The following is a 26900-nucleotide window of genomic DNA, read 5'->3' on the forward strand; positions in this document are numbered from 1 at the left end:
CAAATTACAGGATGATTGCTGGAAAATTATTTCATGATGCTAGTTGTTCTCAGCAATAAACTGTAGATTTACCCATGGGAGTGAGAACCACTCTAAAACTTGGGATGGTAACATTTTATTTTAAAAAAGTAAAAACAAAACAGTGATTAAAATATCTAATGAAATCTGCCATAACAAGAGTTGTTCCAAGCTCCTTCTGGGAGCTATTCTGAGCTTCCCTGGCAACACGACTGCCTCAGTTTGGGAAACGGCAGACGATCTGGGGTAGTTTAAGGACTTAGGGTAGTTTGGTAAACAGGGAGAGTTTAATTATAAATATAGATTTGTAATAAAGCACGTTTGTTTGTATTTTCAGGGTCTGGGAAGCCATCCCCCTTTTTCATTGGGTCCTATTCTTCTCCATCGAGAGAGGACTCCAGGAGAGGTCAGGTAAGGTGCACCTTATCATAGAATTATCGTATAATTACAGACCATAATTACCATGCTTTTACGAAATGCAAAAGGTTAGGACTGTTTACAGGTGGAATTAACACATGCTGTGAATATAACTGAGTGGTTCTAAAAGCATGACAACAGTAAATGCATTTTGAGATGTCAGCCATTTATTTTCACCTGCTCCGATTAAATAATTACAGAAAAAAAAAATGCATACTTGTTCCTCTACGTGCTATTTAAATTTGTGGTAGTCTCGCATAGTGTAGTTGGGAGGTGATTGTGGTCTCACGCGTGCAGTAATCTGACCGTTGGTTTGTTTCCTCTGACACCAGCAGCTGTACTACACAGATGAGACGGGCAGAAGGAACTACGACACCTACAGAATGTACCTGCAGTCTCCGCACGGCTACGATGACACATACTACCAGGATGCCGTCCACTTCTCCCCGACGGCGGAGTACAGCTCTCCGGCGCACGGACTCAAATCCAACACCAACTACGTGGACTTCTACTCCACCACGCGGCGGCCTTCCTACCGCGCCGAGCAGTACCCCGGCTCGCCTGACTCCTGGGTGTAGGGCTGCTCGGCCCAAATGAGAAAAACCGCAGACTCCTCTGTGAACTTTTCCGTTTGTGCGTGTGTTTACGAGTGAACCGGAATGTGGGTCAGAGAGGCGGGAACGGGAGCCAAAGAAGGGGATGGAGGAACGCAAGGTTTTGATAGTTTGTTTTGTTTACGAGAGCGGCCATTTTGGAGGGGGGGGGGGGGTGCTAGGTGGTGGTATGAGCGTCCACTCGCTCCATGTAGATGGGAGGGGTTTCTTTTGAGGCCGTAGCCATAGTAACATGATGATGGTGTGAGTACTGTGAGAAATGGATTGCGCTAGAGAATCACCAGGGAGAATAAGTATGTTGGCCAAAACTGAAGAGTTTGTGTCTGTGAAAAGATTCTAATGATGTTTGTACAAAGGAGCCAAACCATATTCCTTTCTCGTTTTATGGCTGTACTTATTATTGTGTATGACATGGAGTCTTGTATATTTCCTTCATTTTATTGTAAATACAGAGAAAATACCACCTGGTCTACATTCATCAGCGCTGGTGAAGACTCGTGCCATGTTAAAACTATATAGATATATAAATGTATATAGAAATAACGATGAGAAATAAATATAAAAAAGAAACAAACTTGGCATCATTACACAAGCATCCAAAAGTAATAAAATGACCCTTTTGTTTTTTAAAGGAATGGTGTAATTGCAGACGTTTTTGTGACATTGCAGAGATATCTTTATTTTTGGATTTTCTATCCAGCTCCACTCATGGGATGGTTCACTGCCATTTTCTATGCACATCAACAGAAATAAATGTGAACATTTGGTCTGTGAATAACTATTAAACTCCTCCTCTATCACCTCATCCTCTCTGCATACTGCCTGTCTCTAACTATGAGTTGACCTTTTTATTCAGATCTACCCAAACACAAAAATTACATATCGAGAATGGAGAATATATATTTTTTAACTGTACATATTCAAATTTTGCGCATTATGTTTGATTTATATTTATATTTTTGTTTGGCTTTAATTTAATTTGGATAAATGTTACTTACGCCATTGAAATGAGCCCAGATCGAGCCCAGGCTGTGGTGATCAACCTGGAAACTTTTAGCCCTTCTATTTATACATTTAAATTATATTTCCAATATGTTCTCGGGCTCATTTTCGTGTAGTTATCCATCTGTCTGTCAAACAAAATCCCATTTCTGGCAGTCGCTTGATCTTGATCTTACAGTAGTCACAGAAGTGCTCTACACTTACAAGCAAGTCTATTCCTTTATTTCTTTCATCAATTAATTTCAGATATGCGGTCTATTTTTATTCATTTTTGTTTGTTTCATTTCAATGCAGCTTAAGATGTATGTTTTGTTACTGTTCTTCAAGGACGTTCTGTTTTGCTGAAAAATCAAACAAGTGAGGTTCTAAGTTACAGAATATTGGCAGAAAATTCAATAAAAAAAACTCCACTGAGGAGACTTAAGATGGAGTTAGCTACAGGAGATAATGCTAGCATGTCAGCCATGTGGAAGGCTAGTTTAGAGGCTTCAGAGCCCCTGAAATGTGGGCGTTTGAGGGGGTTCACCCCTGGTCCCACAACCCTGCCTGAGAGTTGCTTTGGCAACCAACAGTCTCCACATTGCCCAGTATCAGATGTCCTGTCTCATCCCTGGTTGTGCTCTTCTGCCTCAGCTTCTTCCCATTTCAGTCAGTTTTCCTTTCAGGATACATTTTCATATTGTTCCAGCAGAGCGAGTTGTCCTCATAAGTCAGTAGTATTTAACCAGTATCATGCACCGATGTACAAATGCTATCCCACTGTACTTTTATCTCTTGTCAAATAGTCCCGCCAGAGAACCTCACACAGCCTAAGTGACTGTAAATGTTGTACATTGTCTCCAAAAATGTCTCTTCAGTCAGGTCTCCTCCAATGATGACTGGGGTCCCACAGTGCTGGAATAAATTGGCTTTGTTCTACCAGGGAATACATCAGCAAAGATCCCCTCATTTTACCATTCAGTCGCCTGTGAGTTTCTCTGATGAAGTCAGTAGATTAGTGCCCATCTTCCAATGAGTGCCCAGTCCACTGTAGGGCAATGTGTGAAAGTCTTTGGCTGGGTGGGTGTGTATTTATATCACTTCAGTGCTCGTGTGATTGCAGAGACTGTTGCAATGAGACAAGCCTAGTATTCAAGAAACCATAGATAAAGCAACTAACAACAAAATATAAGAGCAATATAAACCTTCTTCACATGAATATACTCATACTGTCTTTCCATGACCTACTGTAAAGTTATGCATTAGGCTTCACTCAGGGTGTAGGGTGCTGTGGTGCCTGAAGCTAAGCATGTTCTTGGAACCAAGATGTAGTCTTATCAGGTGGATTTAGCAGCCGGGCGAGTGGTCTTCCTTTTCTGATTGGCGTAGGCATCTCATTCCACCACTGGGGGGCGACTGAGGTGAAGGTGTGGGTTCAACATTTGGCAAGACAATTCAGCACTTCCAGAATATAGTCCCATAGTTGAAAATAAAATATACAAGACAACACAGGCAAAGTGAGCCATTCTTATAGAAACAAATAGCATTCTAAATTGTTAAGTTCTAGAATTTTTACCATTTCTAATACAATTATTTGCAGGTCAGTAATTCAGGGAAATTCTGTTAATGAATCTTAGCACAGTCTATTTATAAGAATTGGTGAACTGATATATTCTGGTGTTTTTTTGCCTTTGAGAGGTATAAACACTTTATCCAGATCAGTCCTCAGTCTTACCTGAAGGCATTCTCTCAGAATATTCTTGACAGGAACACTTGAAAAGGTCAGTAGTTCTGCTGCCTGCAGATGAATGTGATAACACATAGCTGACATATGTGTCATTTTTTTTACATTCTTTTGGTATCATAATTGGTATCATAAATGTCTTACGGCTAGAGCAGCAGTCTCTCCCGTGGGATTAGAGTTATCATATACAGTCTTTGCATTCTTCATTTTTATGGTTAGAGGGTCTGCTCTTCAAAGACAGAAGTTTGTTAACCCATAAAAATGTGTCCTGCATGACGTACTTCAGAATCAAAAATAATCAATTTACTCTGTAGTGCCATACCAAGCATTTATATTTTTATCCTACCTTTGTTGTGTATTGCAAATGTAATGGGTATATAATTATAGTCATTTGATATAATTTATTGTCATTATTATTATTATTATTTTCTTAGAATGTACCCTTAATCAGGGCAACTTATGTGCAGTAGCTTTTTTTTTTTTTTTACATATTATACATACAGCTTAATGTCTACTGAGGCAATTCAAGTTAAGTATTTACTGCAAGGATCCTCCCCCTTGGTATTCTGGCATTGTTTCCAGCAAAATTTGCAGTTTCCCGGGTGCAATGAGCAGTTTATTGATCTCTTGTGTGAAAAGCCATTAACAGTGAGATAACAGGGTAAGTCAGTTCTCTGACAACGATACAATACACTGGTCCTTAGAGAAGGGAATTTGTTTTATTGATTGATTGATTGATGGAAGTTGAACAACATGGCAGTCCTCCAGGTAGGAGGCATGGGCACTTGGATACTGATACTGAAGGCCTGCCTGTGGAAAACACAAAGTTCAGAAACCAAGCAAACATTACTGAACTAAACCAGTATTCTGTTTCAAACAATTTCAAATCAAGGCAAATGTACAGAGACATGTGTTCATTTATCTTAACTGATTAGGAGATTGGTTGGTGCAGGCAGGGGGGCCCAGAACTAAGACTGAGAAACCCCCATATTAAATGGTACCCAAACATCTGCAGGTTTTAAGTAACTCTGAGTCTATGCATATTTTAGCCACAAGATGGAGCTATATTCCTATATTGCTTCTGTTCAAAGTGAACCTTTGATCTCAAGATATTTTCTCAAATTACAAAACATTTAATCCAGTCAGACACATTTTATTTTCTTAGTAAATATCCATTCATGTTCACTCTGACAATCTGAATACACAGCCTGTTGCTGAAATGATTTTTGACTTTGAATGAAATGAAAATTTGAATGAAAAAATGAACTCCTTTCATTCATTGCTTCATGGGTTCACCCTAAAAAGAAAGAAACAAAAAATCTTACATCATATCATAAATAAATCAACAGGTAGTTCACATAGGTTTTCCTCCATTCAGGAGCATATAGTTAGCACTGTAAAATTATCAGCAGTGTGTGAATATTGCCCCTGAAGATGTTTCCAGGTCGCCCAGATATGAGTGAGTTTATTCTGTGGGTTTCACATTAATTCTGTGATCAAAATTATTTAGACAGTGAATGTGAGATGTAGGTAGAATGTAAATAACTTCCAGATAGACCCCAAAAAGCTCTTACCTGTCCTCTATACCTCTATACCTATTACCAGACTCCATATGGCTCTGTATCCAACTAACCTAAATTCTCTTAAATTCCCTCTTGACCCTATGATAAGTGGTTGCAATAAGTAAATTACATTTTAATATTTCTCACTCTCATTACCCATTGCCAGCCATAACCATACCAGAGATAATGTATACAACCCTGATCACGGTTTTATTCTTTACATTACAAGTTCTGGCACCTGCATTGCTGAGCTGAAATTTCCATTACAGGGAGTTTCTAAGGTCAGTAACCTAAGCGGCAACTGGATCTCTTCAGCCACGCCAGAAGGGAAGACATAATGCATAGACTTTCCTGAGATGAACAATCTCTGACTATAATGCAGTTACCATCTGTAAATCATTTGGCAGCTAGTGCACTGAAGGAGAATGTTCAGAATTTGAGATCTGTTTAAGCTTACTGGAACTGACTGGCTTACGCCACAGCCCAAAGTCAGAGCACATGGTGGCACAGCATTCAAAGTCTTATATACAACTGGAAATTTAAAAAAAAAAAAAAAAAAAAAGCTCATCACAAGATCTGTCGGGTGATTTCTTTTCTGTTACCATAGTTTTGGACACTTTTTGTTTGTCTGGTCTGATCCCTTGACTTTATCTGCATAGCTGATTTAGCTTCTTGGTTCCTTTTCTGTAATTTTACACATTATTATATTATATACAGCTGGATATGCACCAAAGCCATTCAGGTTAAGACTCTTCCTCAACAGGTTCAGCTCAGCAGTGACTTATCCGAGCAGAAGGAAAACAGAACAAAAGGGGCTGAAAAGCTGGACTCGGTCCTCCCCAGAGCGCTTCCTGGGGCCTGATCATCTGACAGCATTTGGGCTATTTGGATGCGAGTGAATAATGAGGATATGGGGGACTCCACGCAGACATAAGCAATGCGTGCACACACTCCTCTGATGTTCAGGGCTCACACGCTGCATTAGCGGGATTAAAACAAAGCCTCAGGTCTTTGAACAGTATAACAGAACCTAATGCTGTGTTTACATAGCCATCTGCTTGTGCGGGCTGACTCAGCTGTGGCCGGAGAGCTAGGGGCTGGGCCTGGGTAGCTCTCGGATGGGAAACCTGCTGAGAAAAGCAGGGTGCTGCTGGGAGAGGGGTTTGGGAGGCTAGCGCCAATAACCCAGTGCAGCGATGGGTTTAATGTGCTGCAGGAGACACCAGCTTTCAGATGTGATGTGATACTGTGGTCCTGAAAGGACACTGTGCAATACTGCTAAAAAGACAAAGCACAGATCTAAGACATTCTGAAGAATAAGTGAAAGAGTAGATAGTATTCATCTGGAATAACACTTCTTTACTGTTCAGATGAGATAATTTGGGCAAATGTAAGATGGTCTCTTATGAAAGATAGCAATATTTGGAGCGGAGGAGACATGTTTGCAAATGCATCAGTTGAGGAGAAAATGATTTGTAGCTGTGAGTAACTTGTATACTTGAAAACTGAAAACATTTTTTGTTCAAGATATGACTTTGAATGGCAGGCCTGTTTTTTGCAAATATGCATTGACTGAACTTGGCCCACTTTGTTTTAGAAATGATGGACTGTGAGAGACTTGGGAAAGGCATTTGCTATTGGACACCAACATCAATGTTAATCATTTCAGTGACAGCACAAATGGAGTCACATATCAGACATCAGTCTGAAAAATATGGAGATTAGCTGACTTGCAAGGCTTGTCACTTTGGTTAATTCCGCCCTCTGTATGAACAGCAACAATCTATCTATCCATCTACTGAACAGCGTCTACATCTGTTCTTATTGCCTGTCAAATCAGGAGAGGTAAGGACATTTCCTTTTAGGTGATTTTTCTAACCGATTAGCTCCCAATTACAATTTAATACAACCAGTACCAGTACACTGATGAGCACTTATTTTCCAGTTTTTACCATGCCACGTTGGTCAAGTTTTGCCTCAACTTACACCCTACAGAACATTAAAATACTAACATGGAAATCCTCCGCTTTATTCACTCCCTCCAACTTTGTTTCATTTCTTGCAGTTGCCATACATATAACGCAATGTTGATCATTTGAATCAGCTGTGTTGGAGCTGGGAGAGATCTAAAACATGCAGGACAAGTGGCCCTCCAGGAGAGGTTTGGACACCCCTGGCCTACAGGACTTGTTTACCTCAGGGTGTCACTGTAGAAACAGGGGAAGTGCGTGGATGTGCATTGACCTGCAGTCAATTATCCGCTAAGAGTTGCCGGTCAGGCCGTGTCGATATTAAACTGAAGATGCCTTGATTTTGGAGTCTAGTCTGGAGGCTGAAATAAAAGCGCCGGTGATTTATTAAGTGTTATTAATTCCAAAAGAAATTTCACCGAGTTGTTACATTTCATTAATAACAGATCATTAAAAAGCCTGTCATCATAAAACGAGCACGCAGAAATTATACTAAATTCATCAGTCCAAATATTATTTGACGTTATGAATGACCTGATAAGCAAAAAAAAAAAAAAAAAAAAAGAGAAAATGAGAAATGACTGGTACATTATTTTCAGAAAAAGTTTTAAAAGCCGTATCAGAAACTTCTTCATTCGTTTCACACATAGCCCTATGGGGGAATTGCTCTTCTACACTGTCTTAAGCGTTGAGAGGTCTTACAAAATTATCCGGTGTGACAAAAATGGACGCAGTCCATTTGTTTAAAAAAAAGCATGCGTTTTATTTCAATACTTAAGTGATGGTTTTAAACTGATGACGATGTAGGTCGTAATATTTACGTGCTGTAGGTTTGTGTGTAAGTGATGTGTATGGCCTCAGTTTTACGCGTTATCGAGGTTTAACCCGTTCATACCACATGCATGCAAGTGTGGTCTACCATGTCTGTGAGCTAGCTGTGTCATTGCTTGGATACTCTGATGCGCAACCTCATGGTGTTCATCTTGTGAGGGCGGTGCACAGCGTTCTCGGATCTGTCTGGGTACATGTGGAGATAGGCTGAAGAAAAAGTTTTCCGCGGAGCGATTCGTGACTTAAGACAGGTAACTTTCTGCTCTAAACTTAAAGGGGATCAACTCCTGACGGTGGAGACTTCAGTCAGAGGTACAGCATTTGTGCAGTTTTCCTGCTGCAGATAATTTGAGTATGGACTGAGAAGTACCCAGCTAGCTAGATAGCCTGCGAACTTGCGATTAGACAGCCAAGTGATGCGTTTGGAAGGAACATAACCAGCAATAGACTTGAAAATATTAGAGCAAACCATTGAGAATGCATTGCTTGCTGGCCAACTCTGCGTAGATTTTGGAGGAAAACATATTGAAAAAGATTCATTTTTGCGGCTGCAAAGTTCCCAAGTACACCAGTAACGTTACCTAGTGAGCCTCCGTGATGTTTGCACGCAGTCGCTAAAGTTTATGCCAGCTCTTTCGTGTGTTTTTTTTGAGGTGTGTTGAAAAACTAAAACTACCAGCCAAAGTGACTGGCAAATATGGTAAAGCAGTCAAATAGTGTGAAACTTTAGTGAATTTCGAGCTGTTTAATCGTGCACTGTAGCTAGCTGTAGCCAGTTTAGTCTCGGCTTTTCTGTGGCTGTGCCTGCGCGCTCCACTCAGGAGTTTCAGGTGGTGCGTCCGCTTTTCAGCCGATGGCAGGCGCATCACTGTGCGGTGCGGGGCTGCGGGCTATGGGGAATCTGTCAGTAAGGCTGATTTAGCGACATTTGTCAGCGAAGGGTGCGTTTGCATCGCGTATTGGTGTAGTGTAATGTTGTGAAGAATACTGATGAAAATCAGACTCGTAATTTTAAGAACTGGAGGCGCGTGTGTATGCTGCGCTGAGTTGTAACCTTGTTTGCCTGATTTTTCAGGCCTGACTTGTTCAGCTTGTTCAACACAAGGTTATGTTAGAAAAACATGCAGTTGTTTGCCAAACATATCCTGATGCGATGGTATTAGCGCTAAACAGACAAAAAACAAAACAGATTGGAGTGCTTAAGTTTCTGTTAAATCCTGGGTTTGTTACTGTTGACTGGGAGTATGGATACCGACCACAGATCATGGCCGTTTCAATATACTGTAGGTTCCACTCATAAGTAGATGACGCTGGATGAATAGGACTCGTTGATTTTTATTTTCCTATATTCCCCTCTTATTGGCTCAGGCATCCACTGCAAAGTAGTTGGCCAACCAGAGGTGGGTACTGTAGTTTCAGAAGGTGTTGCAATACGGTTATATAGGTCGAGTATCCTGCTAATTCTTCTGATGAACACCTGTGTTTAGTAGGGTGGCAGGTATGTTCACCATAGCTGTGTTGATACCTCTTTCCTGGGGCTCCTACCAACATAGTTACTTACCTTTTGGTCTGTATCCAGAAGTGTTTGCACAGATATTTATAGGCCTAAATGCAGAACTCAGAAGTGACCAGACTAGACAATAAGTGATAAGGCCAGACAATAGATGCCCAAGCTTTGCGTGTTATTTTTCTATTTCACCATGTTAATTTCCTGTCCATCACATCAGTGCAGATTTTTCAGTCCCTGAACATGACTTCCTGCCATTGTTTTGACCTGTTTCAATAGCCTGAACTTAGGGACACCACAAAGTCCTTTGTTTGGTCTGATCAGTGTTTTTAATGCTAAATTTATATGTGACAATATGATCAGAGTTTTGCCCATGGTTGTGTTCCTTTGGAGTGAATGTCATTCTAGATGTCAGCAAAGTTTCAAAATTGTACTTACAATATCATTCACACCTGATATTTCCTACTTTCGGGGTCAATGTGCCCACTACCGGGCCAGAAAATTAAAGATAATTTAATGAAGATGGTGATCTGGTTGGTGTGACATTGAAAATTGTGTAACTATGGATCAATGACAGTTGCAGTTAAGATACATGTATTTTGTTGAGTAAAAATTAATGTGAGTGGCTGTTTTAAAATGTACAAGAAAATACATTTTAAACCATAAGAAGTCTGATGTGTTGTGCTTTTTAGGGTATCTTTAGGGCTTCTTTAGTCGGTTGGCTCTTTTGTTTAAGCCCACAGCAAGCTGTTAGCATTTCTGCTACACTAACGATTCTGTCTTCCTTTTTTATGTTCTATCTGTGAAGTTTTAAACATTTAGAACAAACCAACCAAGATCATTTGACATTAACAGGAAAAAATACCTCAGGCATTTTGGAGTCATAACACTTCAGCACAGTTTGACAACTGTTGCTAAATTGAAGTTTTTTAGGGTTGGGAAAATAGTATCAACCCGTTCCCAACATTTCAAATGGACCCCACCCCCAGCACACATGCACATGGGTGCAGACACACACACACACACACACACACACACACACACAGAGTTGGCCCCGTTGAATGGGACTTGGAGTTGGAATTTCTAATGAGCCATGCGAGAGTTGTGCTGTTAGTATGGTTATGTAAAAGGAATCTTCATTGTTGTTTCTGACCCTCGTGTCAGTGTGAATGGCCCAAACAGCTTCTTTACTGATGTGAGAAGGAGACACATACTAGAACCCATTGTCTCCTACCTGCTGGCTCACTTCCTGTTTCCAGATTCAGTACTCAGGCTCCCTAAGTGATTGTGCTTGGATTGTTGGGTGGTTGTAGTGAACTTCTCTAAGTTTAGTGCATTTTACTGGACTGGTCTAGTAGCTGAAGTCAACACAATGAATGCAGTTACCTTGTCACCAGTCCTCCATGATGAAACCACAACCTAAAGAATGATTAAAAGATAACATTTTAAAACGATGTCATTATCTTGAAAGCAGTGAAGAGGTAAAGTGTTTCGTGGAAATTTGTGCTGTTGTTAAGACAAAAGTGTAAGTTGAGTTGAGTGTAAGGATGTAGGACAGAGATAGTGGAAGCATTTGGTGGTGAAGAAGTGTCTCCCGCTGGATAAAGGGAGAAGGGTTTGTCCTCCATTTGTACGGCATCTTCACAGTGCACAAAGTGAAGCCACACACACACAGCAGTGCGCCCGAATGATATGAACCAGAAACATACGCAAAAATAAATCCACTTCTCCTCTGTTTGGCTTCTCACTTGACCTTTTCAAAATGGTGCCTATTACCCACGCATCCACATGTGATTGTTGCAGTAGATTCTCCCTATACAGCTCCTTCTGTTGATCTGTACTGTTTAATAAAGTTAAGTGTAAAGCAAAGTATTCATTTATATTGAAGTTTGTTGGAATAGCCAAAATTACATAACCAAATGTATGGCAAAACTGTTGTATACAGAGGTTCTTAATGTCTCTAACTATTATTTTCATCCTCGGTTAGTATACAGGCCTCTTATCGGGTACAGCAGACTACTGATGGGAATCTGGCACTTAATATCAACATGTAGCTGTATTAAAAAGTTTGACAAGGTATGTGTAGATAAATTCACTCGCAGTAGCCGCTCAGATGACCCACGGTTCTGCTTGTGATAACAGAAACAGAATAAGCAACTGCCTTTGCCTTTAATTTGTCTTGCTGGTAATTGGCTGCAGCATACATGAGCGCTGCACAAGGACTCCCTTTGACCTTGACTCGAATAGGGCAGATTGACGGAGGTGTACAGTATTTAACAGTGTTCTCAGATGTTAGTGCACTTTTGCCGTTTAATGTAATGTTTTTTCTGTAGGTGGTCAGTCTGCAAAGTGTTTGTGTGTGCACTTTACCTTCAGTGCTAGCTATGAAGGGTGTTCACTCCCCCCTGCTCTTCAGAATGATCCTAAATTTTGAGTGCTCGTTCCTAAATTCTCTGCTGGTCTGCCAGGTCTTGGCAGCCTCCGTGGGCCTTTGGTGGGCTGTAGTGACACAGAGAGGCCCCTTTCAGGGGGTCTGCGTGTTCCGAACAGATAGCGCCTTAAAATAAATCCTCAAACGGTACAAGGGGAGGACATATCTTCGGGAAGTATTTGTGAGATAACGCTCACCACTCACTTACCCCAGGAGACAAAGTAGTGAAGAGATTTTCTAGCTCAGCTTGTCACTGGTGATTTATCTGTTTATGGTTGTTTTTTTTTCTTGAAACTTGTTTTTTGCAATGACTTTATTCCTTTAAAGGGCCCTGTGATGATTTAATGAACTCTCTCAGATCTGATTCTGGTGGGGATCTGTAGAGACCAACCTGTTTTCTTACCCAACACTCAGGATGTCTGGACCTCATGAGGTTTTCACAGGCCTTAGCCTGATTACTGCTCTAAATTACTGTAAAATGCATTACAGCACTCTACAAAGCACCAACACACATGGTTAAGGTGGTTTACTGTGCTTTAATCCTGTCATTTTGTGGTCTGCTCAAAGGAAAACAGGAATGTCTGCTGATCTGTGACTAATTTGATGGCAAGGGGATACAGCCTCTAGCAATGCAAGAAATTAAATGAAGTTAATTACATTTCTTTGTGGTTTTATCGTAGAAGATTGATTTCTGTCACTATTTTTCTTCCTGAATCTGGAGGGAATTACAGCATGATGGATAGCGGCTCTCTCCCTGCCGTTGCTCTCCTCTCATTGGCTCTTGCACATGTGACATCACTACCTGTGTGTTGCCAGCTGCAGGGGTATGTAGCAGTGTGCTTTGCCTGGGCAAATGTTGACACAAAACATACCAGCAGTATTCTATGAGAAAACAGACCGGCCCACCTCAGGTTTTTGTGTTCTGTTACAACCCTGACATCCAGCTGTCAACATCGAGGGTCTTTTGTTACATTACCTTTGCTTAGTGACTTACATGGCTAACAATTTTTACATTATACCCATTCAGACTGCTGGATGTTTACTGAGGAAATTTCAGTTAAGTACCTTGCTTCAGGGTACAGCAACAGCACCCCACCTAGGAACCGAACTGGAAATCTTCGGTTAATAGCCTAACGGCCTGCCACTATGTCACAGAGCTGCCTGTGGTATCTGGCAGGAGTGGGCTCTGCCTGGCCAAATGCCCACAGAGAATATCGGGAGGCCACACCTCAGCTCTTTGTGTACTAAGAGCCTTCATATACAGCTGTCAGCATCCAATGCTTTAGTTACAAGACAGTGATAGGTGCTAAACCGGTTCATTTGTGTTCTGCGTAAAGGGAGAGTTAAAAGCTGCGTGCAAGGCTCTCCCTCTCTTGTGCTTGTTGAGGTACACAGAAGTTATGAGAGAGATTATTCAAATATACAACCGTTAGATCACTAATTGATTGGGTCAGGACTTAAATGTTTACTTATTAAATTAATAAAGAGGCAAGATCGACTTTCATTCTGTCTCATCAGTATTCATGAAGATGTAAGAACACCACATTAAATAATACACGGTTACTTGATGTTCATTTTTTTTTTGCTGCCTGATAGCGTGAGTGAGTGCAAATCTCTTTGGAATGTGTAGTCATTTACAGAGAATAATAAAGTTCCACACAGTGGCTGAGGGGGGAGAGAGGGATTGATCGTCTGAATATTCATTCCCGGGGGCCAGTGGATATTCAGATATCAGATTAATGGGAAGGCACGCTACTGGTACTCTGAATCTTGGTGAGTGATGGCTGGTCTCTGTGACGGGCTATGTCTTACCCGGGCTGTGCCATTGCAGTGGTGATGAATGCGTGGGATGGGGTAATTGCTTGCATGTGGCCTCGTATTTTCCCCTCTGAGCCAGGGTCTGTTTAAAGCTCTCCTCCCCTCCTCAGAGGGGCCTCTCGGATGGATATATCACCAGGGACAGGTCCTCTCTCTCTGGAAGCCACTCCTGTTGGCGTTGTGCTCGGCCAGAACGTTACGAATGAGACTAATTCCATTACCTGGTGGTGGGTAAACAGCCTCCCCTGAGCTCAGGGGCCTGGGCTGGAGCTGGGTAAACCTGCAGGCCGACCGTGACGCCTGGATGGAAATGAGCACTGTTCTCCCTACGGCTGCACTCGGCTCAAGGTCTAAATATTATTAGGCTTAAATATCACAAGGCCAGAAAAGCCTGTCATGTTGATCCTGTTCATCCTGTCGTCCTTTTCTGTCTTCCTGTTTCACTTCCACACATACACCACCCATCACCATTTTGCTGATATTTGGCATGCTTATTGTAGTGCACAGATGTGTGGAAAACACTCTTTCGTTATGCTAGAGGCCATACATATAATGACCCACAAAGGCATTTTAAACGCATGCCATTAGCGTTTCTAACTGGTCTGCCTCACATGTGGCGCGTGCGACAGGCGGAGAGGACACCTGCATCTCCTCATTGGCTCACTCGCTAGCCGTTTGCCTCAGAAAACCTGCAAGCTAGTCAGTTTAGACGTTTTCGTGAAACGGTGTCGACCGTATCTTGAAATGTAGAGATGTGTTTTGGGTCAGTCAGGATTGTGAAGGTCAGTGTGAACGCAGTGAGTTCACTGTGAGTGGAGCAGGCCTGGAGACCGGACTTTTCTCTTCTGCTTTTTCTGTGTGATGTTTCAGCTTTTGTTGCCTTGTTGTGGCTCAGAAAAAGTTTTCATTCACCCTGTTGTTGTTTTTTTTAATTTTCAGTCTCTGTTTTGTGTCTTTAATCGCCTGTGTAAGTTCTATATACCCAATTTCTGCGTATTTTGTAGAGGAAATACTATCCACTAAGAAAGTCAGGAGATGCTGTGTTTTTTTATTTATGTAAGATAGGCCTATCTTTAAAAATAAGCTAAAAAGCAGAGCCTGTTTGGTCTCAGAGCAGAACAGTCAGCACCATCATCAGTCTCTGGAACCCAAACGACCTTTAACCTGGTTTGGTGACTGTCAGACCGGAGAGAGCCAGTCAAGGCCAGAGAAGTTAGTGCTGGAGGAGCAGAAGATTAAATGGCTGAAGAGGAGGGACGCGGTGACACAGTGACAGGAATGCGAGATGGGGAAGCAGAGGATGCTGGTCGATGCTCTCTGCAGGGTCCGCCTCAGCCCCCGTGGATCAGAGTAGCTGCAATTCATTGAAATTTATGTTCTGGGTTCCTGACTCTTTCCTCATGTCATCCTGTGGCCCGGAGATTGATGGCACGCTCTCTGACGGTGATGGGCTGTATTGATGGATGGCCTCCAAGCAAGCCTCTGAAGTCACGCTAAGCGCCTCACCTCCAGGGCTTTGTGAATCTGAGCGAGGACCCGGGTGTCAGTGTCACACATGACAGATTGAAGCATGTGGCAAAGCTGTCTGGACCCCCAGACGTTGCGGAGAGTGAACCTCAGATGGAATGCTTCCGTTTTCTGCAAATCCCAGAGAAAACCAACAAACTTTATAATCACTTAAAATCCCAGGGAAGACAATTAAATTTTCTGTTATTTGATAAACCTATCACTCATTTTATTAATATGGTTACTTATCTTATTGATGAGGTCATGCATTTGTGATGCTCAACCATTGCAAGGGCTGTTTCAGCCCGGATTAAACGACCAGCAGGATGCCATAAACGTGTGTAAAACAGGCCTGCTTAGGTATGTATGTGGAGACCTGCTACTTGTATGTGTAGTCATATAGCATCAGTCTCACCTTATCAGTAGTCTTTAGTCATACAGCCCTGTAGCATTCTCTTGAACGGATGGAAGTGGTGAGCCAGCATGAAGGCTATCCTCCCTCTGGGTCATGCAGGAAAACACCAGCGCAGTGCTGTGATGGGGACACTGTACTATAGGAGACTCCTTCTTTCAGATGAGACATTATATTGATTTCCTCATAATGTGGTCTTTAATGATCCAATTTCAGCTGTTGCAAAGAGATGGGGGTACCTAGGTGTCCTCACCATATTCCCAGTATCGCTGTCTCATCACCCCCTGACTGGCCTGCATCACCAAGGCGAGTGCACATTGGTTGAGGGTTGAGGTGAATCATGCTGCTCTCTGTTAGAGCTTTGAGATCCAAGAAAGATGCTGTGTAAATACAGTATAATTGCAGTCCATTATTTTCTCCCCTACTCCTTTGTGCAAGTCAGGGGCTGGAGCAGCTGACAGCAGGACTGTACCCTGTACAGTTTCACAGCACGAGGGTGAAAGTCCTGCCAAGAGTGCGAGATGTCAGTGCAACGTGATAAACTCGGCCTTATTTACACAGTGAATACAGGGGCATTTGTTGGTTTGGCTTATATTTACACAAGGCTTAAGCAGTTTTTTATTCAATCACGGTCAGTAAGATCATATTATAATGTCATATGAATTACTTTTTATACAGAAAATGTCCAACCACATCCAGTCATCTTGTCAACATAGACAAGATAAAATGCTACAAAAATTACTGATGTGTAAATCAGCCTTATAAAACCCTTATACCAGAGTCAAGTACAGAGGAGCAAGACTTAAGTGCTTAGTCAGGGAATCATCAGTTTTTATAGGTGTTGGGAGTGCATCCCTGTTTTTTCCTCTTAAATGCAGTCAGCCTCTGTACAGTATATTGTTCATGGAGGGAGAGCAGTCTTCAGGGCTGGCCAACTTCAGGCCTCCATTTTGAGATGCTCTGATTTGCCAGGCCAGCCTCAGTTCTCCCACAGTGGTGCTGACTGGCACTGTACCCACACGGCAGAATATAGTCATATATCATTACAGTGCAGCAGATCTATGGCATTTTTGATTCATTTAACAACTGCACTCGAAAAAAGGCTGTATGTTTGGTTAGGGCATCCTCAGTTGCCCTCGTTTTACGTAATACTGTTCATTTTAGATCCCACTGTAGTGGTCTGATGGGTAGCACTGTGGTCTACTGCTTTGTAACTAGAAAGCTTGAGGTTCAAATCCAAGATGAAAGTTACAGAGCTGAAATTCATAACATAACATGTACAACCAGTAAATAGGCAGAGACCAGAGCCTGCACAATTCATTGAAATCATAGCAGCCTAGTAAGCTTACTAGCTTAGAGAAAGTACAAGATTTTTCCCTCATGCCACAGAAGTTACCTAGCTAGCAATCTATTGATAGCCAAATTGCTAATTAGGTTTATATAAGCATGCTGATGCTACATAATACTATTTTAAACAACAGCATTAGTTATCTAGTTACCTACAGTAGCTACCTAGCAAAGCAGAACAGTGGCCGCTTGTGAGCTACAGTAGCTTCATGGGAAAATATTCTTCAGGACTACTCTTCAGCAGTGTTTGGTCAGTCAAATGTTATGTTTATTATTATTATTATTATTGTTATTGTTATTAAATACATTTTCTGATTTTTCTTTTCATGTAAACAGACACATTTGCAGTCATTGTCTTGCTGTCTTCGTGAGCGTGTAGCTGTCTGTGGAGTAGTGAATGCATAAAACAGGCTGGGCCTAAATGCCAGGGGATTAGCGTGATGTCAGCGGATGCTATCAATAGAAGCTGGAAGCACCTGAAATGGCTGCAGAGCTGGTGGGATCGTTTCCTGTGGAAACGGGTGAGGAAAGGGAAGCTAAGGAGAGGGGTGAAGTCATGTTACTCTGGAGACTGCGGACCTCGAGCAGAGAGGCTCGGGCCCATTCATAAGAAACACGCAAATGAGACATTAATCAGCTTTCTGTTTGCTGCCATTTAAAATCACCTCCTCTTCCTTTTTTTACAATGGGAATTGTAATGGCTCAGGTTGAAAATTGTCCACAGGGACAGGGTGAAATTCAGCGCGGAGCTGTCTGTAACGTTCCACTGTCTTCCTCTATCTCTCGCCATCCTTCTCTGCTTCACTTCCTCCCTCATTTCCCTCTATCCCTCACTCAGTGTGGATGTGAGCTCATTTCGCTCATCTCTCATCTCGCCTCCAGCTTACGCTCTCATGCGGCGGTGTGTGTGTCCGCTGATGGACAGATCGGCAGCGCTGGTGAGGCGCTCAAACGCTCCTATTTTTAGGACAAGTGGCAGTCCTGCTGGACGAGTCGCTATTTCCCTCCTTTGTTTCTGAAATCATTTTCGAACGGCGGACTAGTGTTTACATAAAGAGCGTTTGGGGCAGCAATAATACCATGTGAGCAGAACAATGTGCTTCTGCTGCACATTAGGAAAAGGCTTCATATGGTGGGAAAAGCAAACGTTTGCTTATTTTCACACACTAACACGGAAATGCTGTACAGTCTCTTCCTGCCTTGGTCCTGCTGTCCTTGATTATTGATGTGGATGGAAGATGAATGCTTGATACGGGTTTGTCCTGAGGGCAGATCTAGGCCTATGGCCTTTAGCTGTTCTGTAAGAGCTTGGCCAGATGGCCCCAAATCCAAGAAAGCTGTAACTATATTTATAATTTATCTGGTTTGCAGGCATCCTCATTCAGAACAACTTGCATAGCTTGCTCGGCACTATTCTGGCTATGATTCACTTGTAGTTATTTTGTGATAGTTCAACAGTAGCATTGAAATGTCATGCTTTCTGCATAAATGCCATGCGAAGGCTGGTGGGTCTGTTGGTGAGAATCAGGGCGACCCTCATGCTTTGAAGTGGCGATTCATCCCCAGCATGAAATGCCCTCCTCAACACAGTTTAACATCCCATAATGTCGCCTGACAGTGAGGGTTTTTAAAGAGCCGTGTCCAAACAGCGATCTGGGTGAATACTGTCCTATTAGCTCTGAGTACAGCAGGCACTTCTGCGAGGCAGTCAGGATTTAATGGGTCCTCAAAGGGCTGATTGTTGTAACCGTGGAGACCTACATATTCCCCAGCGTTCCGCTGTGGAACGGCCCTTATCGCAGAATGCACCACAGTGCACCAAGTCCTCCTGCCCTTTGACCCTGTTTCTGATCCATATCGAGGGCCTTGCAGACCTTCTACACCGGCATGGAGTGGTAGTCTCCAGCAAGAATGTACCCCTTCCAAAATGAATGGTGGAAAAAAAAACTTGTTGTGAACTCAGACCTTTCTCCAGAGCTGCACAGCTTGTGCCTTTATACAGTAGTGCCATATCTTCCACCACACGTGTGGTTGTTTTAGGAAAAAAATTAAAAGGGCAGCAGTGTGGCAAGGAGCAGGGCTTGTAACCAAAAGGTTGCAGGTTTGATTCCCCTCTGGAGACGTGCTGCTGTACCCTTGGGCGAGGTACTTAACTCAGAATAGCCTCAGTAAATATCCAGAGGTAGATATGAATGACACATAAAGAGCATCCCCTACATGCCAGTAATGTAATGTAATGTAAATGAAGACCCAGGACACCGGGAACCCAGTGGGGGGCTCAGTTGGCCGGGCTGTCTCGTGTCCAGCACCTCTCCCTCCCAGCACTTTTTCAGAGTACTATGTTCATGTCATTCAGATCTTAATGAAGCCTCAGAACAGGCCCTCTGTGTGCCATCACATCTCAGTGCGCTGTGGCGTGAAATCAATAAGTCTCACAGATCCTCACACTTATAACTGAAAAATAAGTGGCTTTTCATGTCGTTCAGTAGTACTGCTGTTTACACTTACATTGAATTCTTATCCAGAGCCTGCTTACATACCTCACGTTTATTTATTTATTTATTGATTTATTTACTTATTTATTAATGCAGGGCCATGGGATCCTGGGTTTCAGTTGCTATTACTGCACTGCCTTGGTTTGATCCAGCACAAATCCAGCTGTAATTGGGACAAAAGTGTTTTGTCAGCAGAATAGGTGACCGTCAGTACTGACCCAGTTCCTCAGAAGGGTACTCATGCTGTGGTCTTTCTGTGGCCTGGGTGACTACTGTTGGACACAGTAGCCAAAGGCAAGTCAAGCTGTGCTGCCCTGGCAACTGTTGTCTGTTTTTTTTGGTGTCCTGGCAACCTGTGTTTTTCCATCACTCAGCAGTTTTCATGGGCATAGGTACGAAGGGAGGCTGTGTAAGAAATTAATAGCCAGGTGAAGTTCCTACACAGACAAACCAGGCATTGACTGATCGCCCTGGTAAGGGGCCACTCTCTGGATAGTACTTAACATCTACTGGACCTAAACACTTTCCCTGGGGTTCACTTTCAAAAAGTTGTCGACCTCTTCAATAAAAAAAGAAGAATCTTCATTTCAGGTTAGATTATAACGTAAAAGTTAAATTATAAACTTAAGGTAAACGACAGATGACTTTTTCAGAGAAAGCTATGTGTGCTTTAAATAGGAGCTTCTTGTACTGAAACCTCAAGACAATCTGGAGAAACCTTTATGTGTTACCATCAGGGAACAACATGGAGTCAATGCACAGACCTCTGCCTTCCAGTACAGACTGCAGGTCTGCATTTACTTTTTTAACAGATCTTTTTTTATGGTGATTACCACATGGACTCGACACCTCTGACATGCAGATGGTGAAAATTTAGGAAAAATAACGTTCAATATCCAGGCCAACAGCATTATTAATATAAGGCCTGGGTTCAGCCAAATGCTGTAGCATCAGCTGGGTGTGGAATTTAGAGAGTCCTACAGATCATTCTCTCATGCAAGAAGAGCAAGGGACATTGGGTGTGCACCGCCCCGTCACGCCACATACAGGACAAAGGGGGGAAAGGGGGAGGAGGGAGGGGGAAAATCTTACAGTGATGTTAAAAGTGGGTATAGACCATGTGGCTAGGCCACAACTTAAACAACAATCCTGCTAAAGAGAAAAAATTGTGATTTGCTGGCCATGCCATGTGCTGACAGTGACAAGGTGCCTGTACTGGCAGAGCAAACAGCTCAGGGTGCTTACCGCTCGTAGACAGCCACAAGTTGCCCTGATTATGTCAGAGGAGGAGCGTCTGTCCGTCAACTGGCACCCACTTCACTGCAGTGCACTATGGGACTTGTAGTGTGAAAAACAGCCTGTGGCCTCCATGCAGGTGTATCTGAGAATCGCTTTCATTTTGCCTTAGCGCTGCTGCATGACTTTGTCATACACAAGGCTGCCATGATGAGATTATCAATTCCAAATAGGGTTGTATAAAGAGGAAAAAGTAAGTAAAAAATTGTGATTTTTTTTTGTCACAGGGGGAGATAGTGGAGTCCAGGGTTCGCACCATGTTCAAGGCAGTCCTGAAGAAGAGCAGAGATGGAGGGAGGGGGGTTAAGAAGGAGACAGGTGAGTGCCGTGACTTCAAACTGTGAGAACACTTCGTTAATATCAGAATGCTGTAATACTAAAAGTGTCTTTAACATGATTTCCATATACAGGCTATGTTATAGACAGACCCACAGAGAAGAAATTCATCTTGGTAAAATATCATATTTGTTAATGATTCATGCGATTCTCTGGACTGATGATCAACGAGAAATCAGCAGGTGCTTTTCACATTTATGTTGCTGGCTTTTTGCCCTCTAGTGGTAAAGTGTGGTTACTGTTCTTCACTACCAAGGGAGCTGCCCACTTACTCACCAAACAAATGAAAGAGTTATATCTCACACATCTCTAATCTGTAAATGAAACATTTACCCTTCCAAAGCAAAGCAAAAAAGCAGTACTGTGTACTTGTATGGAGCAGGGCTTGTGCTGTACCCTTGGGCAATATACTTAAACCACGCTGTAATTTATTTCAGTCTCACTAGATAAGTGTCTCCTAAACAAATATAATGTAATGCTATTGATAAAATAATAAGTCAGCACTTTATTGTTAATTGAAATGCACAGATCTTTTTTCAAGATACTGAGGAAACATATTGCTTTCCTTTTGTGTATTAATAACCTGGATAATCCTTTCAGCCAGCTGAAGTGTGTAGTTACCCAATGCGTGCTGGAATTAAGGCAGATATCTGGGGTATTGCAAGGGGTTGGAAGCAATCATCTACTGAGTTTCTCTTGTTGTAAAGGAAACGTTGTCAGTGAATTACGAGGAAGTGCACAAAAATGCATGGTCACGTGGAGTAAAATTATGTTGTAGCTCAGCTGAAAATGTATTACTTGACCCAGAGCAGACCTTGACCCTCCCTAACCCAACACTAAAATTTAGGTTAGATTTATGGGTGCACTATTACTGAAATACTTGGGAGACCACCTCTGAGAGACACCCTTCCCATCATCCTCCAGTCCCTGCCTCACCCTAACCCTTTCACCAGTGGTACTGGGAGGTGGGAGGTGGCGAGTTGGGGGCGGTGGGGGGCGGGTTGGGGGGGTAGTGGTGAGGGTCAGTGCTGACGGGTGCAGCAATGCAGTTCAGCTCACCTCTGAGCGTGACAAAGGCATGCAGATGTAGTGGGACATGCAGGTACACCCGGGACTGCTTCTCCACACAGGTGCACAGGTGGCTTTATTTTCAAGTGGAATCTGTCTAATCAAAAGACGTCCTGCTCTGGTGGGCACGGAATAGGGTTGAGACAGAGCGCACCTGGGGAACAGCGCTGGTCCTACAGGTGAATGCAGTTTCATCTTAGGGCCCCGCGTCCCATATAATAGAGGTCCTCTACGGTCACCCATCCTCTGAAACGTTTCGATCAACCAGAACACGCTTGTACGCAAGGTGTTTGTGTGTGTGTGTTCCCGAAGCTCATTCCAGGCTTTCCGTGCTGGGCCTGTCCTGGTCTATTTTTACCGCCCCTGAAATGTGCGGTCGCAGATGCGCGCTCGGATTAACAGCTGTGTGTTACTTGTGCCGGCTTTGTGCAGAGGCGTTTGCGGATGGCGTTGCCTCCGTTTTATTGGCGGTCAGGCTGGGACTTGCCTGTGTTAACTGTCACAGCTCTGTTAATCAGTAGGCTGGCTGACTTGCCCAGACACTGGCTGCGTTACACACTCCCCTCAGTGCCACTCTCGGCTGGACACTGAGGAATTTTGCTCCAGCCTCTGAAATCGCCTTTCCAGACAGGCTTCAATATTGTCCAGTCTCAGCTTCAATATTGCAGTGGAACAAATAACATTTTTTTTCCCAAAGGGTTTTTTCTCCATAGGATTCCCTAGGTTAGTGTAGAGGACAAACTGGTTTTCAGCAGAGCTGGAGAGAGGCACCGAACCGGTATGAGTGATTCTCCAGTTTCACGTCGGTAAGGTGAAACACCCAAGACAGGTGAAGCTGGTGCTGTTGTGAGTCGAATGACTGGATGTTGGGCCTGTCTGTCACGCATTATGCCACTCCCACCCCCCATTCAGAAGGCCCTCCTTCCTTTGTGTGCTGTTACCGTGGTAATGAGACCAAAGCACACTATCACATTGTGAACATCACATGACAGAATGACATTGAGTAGAGATTTTAAATTGCTTCAGTTATAGTTAATAAAAGCAGTCAACACCCTAGATTGACAACCAGGTCCAATTAGCCTCATTAATAGAAGGCTTGTTTCCAAACAAACAATTGTTCTTACAGAGTACTCAAATTGATGGGTAAATGTGCTTTTATGCTGCTCAGAGTCATGGTGTCCCAATGATAAGGCTGACAAATTAAACTATTCTGAAGTCAGTTTGTGGTTAATTTCTCTGGCGTTAACCCTGAAGAGCTCTGCTTATTTTGTAGCACCAGAGCTGTCTCAGTGGGGGGCAAAGTAGGTTAGTAACATGGAAGTCCTACTAATTATCTCCGTGTAAATCAAACCCTGTATGCTGCCGAGTTAATAATGCACTGTGCATCTAGGAATATTAGTTATGAAATATTCAGTGCGCCATCTGTTTGGTGTTAAAGATTTCATTATGGTCCCGAAATATGACAGAGGCAAGTGTTACTGAAGGTTCATCATCAGCTATGGAACAGCTCAGATTGCCTCTCAATGCCCTTGTAGTAACACAAGCCTCATGAGGCAGAAAGCTGTAATTAAAATGGAGGAGAAGAAATGAACAATCAAGATTTCAAACAAGAGAGCACAATCAGCGCAACTGGAACCGCAGGAACCATGAAGGAAGAACTGAGAGAGGAAAACGGATTAATAGGTAACAGACTGCTTCCTGAGAGAGGCCGCTCTGCTTCACCTCAGACTTTTAAAACTAATTTTTAGTCGGTTGTTAACATTGATCGCCCTGCTGTGGAGGCATCACCCGCTAACAGAGCGTGTCTGTTGAATTTTCATCCTCACGGGCACTGATTACGGGCTGGACAGTGAAGAAGGCATAATTTCTCCCCCCCCCCCCCCCCCCCCCCCAATAAATTACAGGACAGTGAGCTCAGACCCGTGACGGGTGCAGCGATTGGCATGTCGGCGTGGGAGGGAAATTGACCGGAGGAGAAGCCCAGATCGTCCTGTAATTACACCAGGGCTCCGCATGTGTTCCTCGTACCGCCATGGCTTTTGGAGGGATCTGGAGAGAAATGGGGGGTGCCCGGTCCCCCCCTTCCCAGCCTCCGCAGACGTTAGCCTGACTCTGGGCTCTGCAGACTGCCAGCACCCTGGAACGCAGTTAGCAACTAATTTAGCCCTTTCGTTTCCACTTCCCCCTCTCTCTCTCTCCCTGCTGCTCCACCGAGCCCCGTGTCTGGAGTAGGCCCTTTCAGTCCTTTTGAAAGCAGATACGTGTTTTTGTTTTTGTTTTATGGGTACAGGTTCTGGAAGCGGGGCCCTGGTCTGCGGTGGTCTCTTTGCTTTGATCCGAAACCCTTTCATAAAGGTCCGGTTTCTTCTGGGCATAGCTGACGTTGATAGATTTGTGGTTTTAACCACAAGGTGCTCGGGGGATAGGATTGACTGGGATTGACATTAAAAATGTGAAGTTTCTTCCTGGCTGGGGATCATTTACTGACAGCTTGTAGTCGTAGTGAACAGCGAGTATAGCTACAGTAGAGAGTTGCATACACCTCTACAGAGGAACACACTGCCTGATGAGAACAATGGTGAAAGGCTAATTTAAAATGGACTCTCACAGAATTCGGACTGAACCACGCTGTCTCTTGTGTCCCTGCTGCTGTAGGGAGTTATCTTCCTACCAGGCTTCTGAATTATGCTGTAGCTGCTGAGCATGTTCTCAGTACGTGCCTTTGAGACAACGCTGTTGTCTATAGAAGGTGGCTGTTAGCTGGAGTGGTCGTGCAGCACCTTGCACGGTCGGGGGTGTCTCAAAAAGGAAATTTGGATAGGGATTTCTTCGAAGTCTGTGTACTTTTAAAAGTTAAATGAAGTGGACTGCAGAAGCTATTGCGATTTGAGTTCTACTGGACTGCATAAGGAATTGCAATTTGAGTTCTATCAGCCAAACTGCAGGTGAGAAATTAGTTAAAGGTGAATTTCACACTGACACTGGAAGGTTTTTTTTTTCCCCACACAGAAAGCTGTTGTCTGGGAAGGTTTGCCAGGACAGGAAGCAAAGATCCTTGGGGTTTTCAAGATTGACCAGGATTGACACAGTGATAGATGCCCCCAGAGACTATAGACAAAGCAGCAAGCCTAATTGGGCTAAAAGGTCTGTTCTTGTCATTTACCTTGGCTTCAGTGCCAGGAAAGAAGAGTCCACACCATCAGCCTGTTCCCAGCTGACTGGCAGGCCTCATTCTCCAATGTACTGAACTTTCCCCCAGACTCCTGGTGGGACTCCGTCATGGGATTTGTAGTTCTTTTTCCACCATTTAAAATAGAAATGTGCATCGAAATGTTGAAATTGTTCAAATGAAAATCTGACTCAGCCAGAACATAGTTGTGGCAGATAGAAGTGCAACCCTTCGTGAATTCATTAACCCGTTGAATATTAAGGGAGTTATTGCAAATGAAGTCATTTGACTGACAGCTGAAAATTAAAACTAATTCAAGCTCGGTGGTGTGTGTATGTGTGTGTGTGTGTATATATATATATATATATATATATATATATATATATATATATATATATATATATATATATATATATATATATATAATACCATATTTGATTATTTTTCAAGACATTGCAATAATCAGGACTGTAACCACTTAAACAACGATTGGTAATGTGCCTTTTTAGTTGAACTTTTTGCTGGTTTTTCAATACTGAAATGAACAGCAGAGGCTGTTTTCAGTCATGCAGAATTAGGATAAGACATTTGGAGTGAGCCCCTGAACAAAGGTGCGGCACATTTAGAATATACCACAGAGAAATCATCAGCCATTTACCCATGGTGGTTTTTTTTTTAAATAAACAATTAGCAAGAGCAACTAACCACGTTTGGTTGCACAATGCACAATTATTCATTGTGCATTTTCTATCATATAGAGTAATTAGGCTCATTGATGCCTCAGGGACACCCAGGCCTCTCTCAGTACAAGGGATTAGACTTTTTACTGTAATTCATGGTTCATATAGGAAGATTAGCATCCCTGATCTCCACAACTCCAAATAACCGTAAAACATGCTTAAATGGTTTATGATTAGCATGTTATGTACCCAATGAAATGAGAACAGGCAGTGAACTTTTAGTTTATGTGAGATGTGGGATGCTTTGCAAATGTTGTAATTATTGGGTTGGCCTTTTTTTGACTCATTAATGGTGCGGTTGCATTCATATGCTCTTTACATTTGATATTTTGTGCCGTGGCCTCTCTGAGCCAGTGTAGACGGTAATTACCGCGAATTTGGCTTCGGAAACCACGTCGGCCTAGAAGGACGATGGCGTCTCCCCACTGATTTTTTAAATTGCACGGACTACTAAAACTGGGCCGATAGCCGCCCCCCCCCCCCCCCCCCCCCCCCCCCACATCAAACCGCGGGGTAATTGGAATGCGCTTCACTGAAGTTTCTGTGATCTCATTAAATCCAGACGAGCAGTGAGCCACAGACAGAGCACGCGGCCAGCGCCCTTTCCTTCAAAGCGTCGAGCGCTGGCAGGGGGGTGG

At 43.0% G+C, this 26900-nt stretch overlaps 2 protein-coding genes across 6 annotated transcripts in view; both read left to right on the forward strand.

Annotated features, from left to right (window-relative positions):
• The window catches only part of pkp4 (plakophilin 4), a 93427-nt gene extending 91582 nt beyond the window's left edge, over nt 1–1845 (forward strand). For 3 of the 5 annotated variants that reach the window (XM_036544947.1, XM_036544949.1, XM_036544951.1), the window contains 2 exons: nt 356–429; nt 768–1845. In XM_036544947.1, the coding sequence (XP_036400840.1) occupies nt 356–429; nt 768–1013 (320 nt within the window). In that variant the 3' untranslated portion in view covers nt 1014–1845. The remainder of the gene's footprint in view (nt 1–355; nt 430–767) is intronic. The other 2 variants (XM_036544948.1, XM_036544950.1) reach the window with 1 other exon arrangement.
• Nucleotides 1846–8304: 6459 nt separating this feature from the next.
• LOC118788731 (protein TANC1-like) overlaps nt 8305–26900 on the forward strand; it is a 111570-nt gene continuing 92974 nt past the window's right edge. The window contains exons 1-2 of the mRNA XM_036544765.1: nt 8305–8388; nt 21177–21267. Coding sequence (XP_036400658.1) covers nt 21207–21267 — 61 coding nt within the window. The 5' untranslated portion in view covers nt 8305–8388; nt 21177–21206. The remainder of the gene's footprint in view (nt 8389–21176; nt 21268–26900) is intronic.

This window comes from Megalops cyprinoides, chromosome 14 (assembly GCF_013368585.1).
Source record: "Megalops cyprinoides isolate fMegCyp1 chromosome 14, fMegCyp1.pri, whole genome shotgun sequence".
Taxonomy (NCBI): Eukaryota; Metazoa; Chordata; class Actinopteri; order Elopiformes; family Megalopidae; genus Megalops; species Megalops cyprinoides.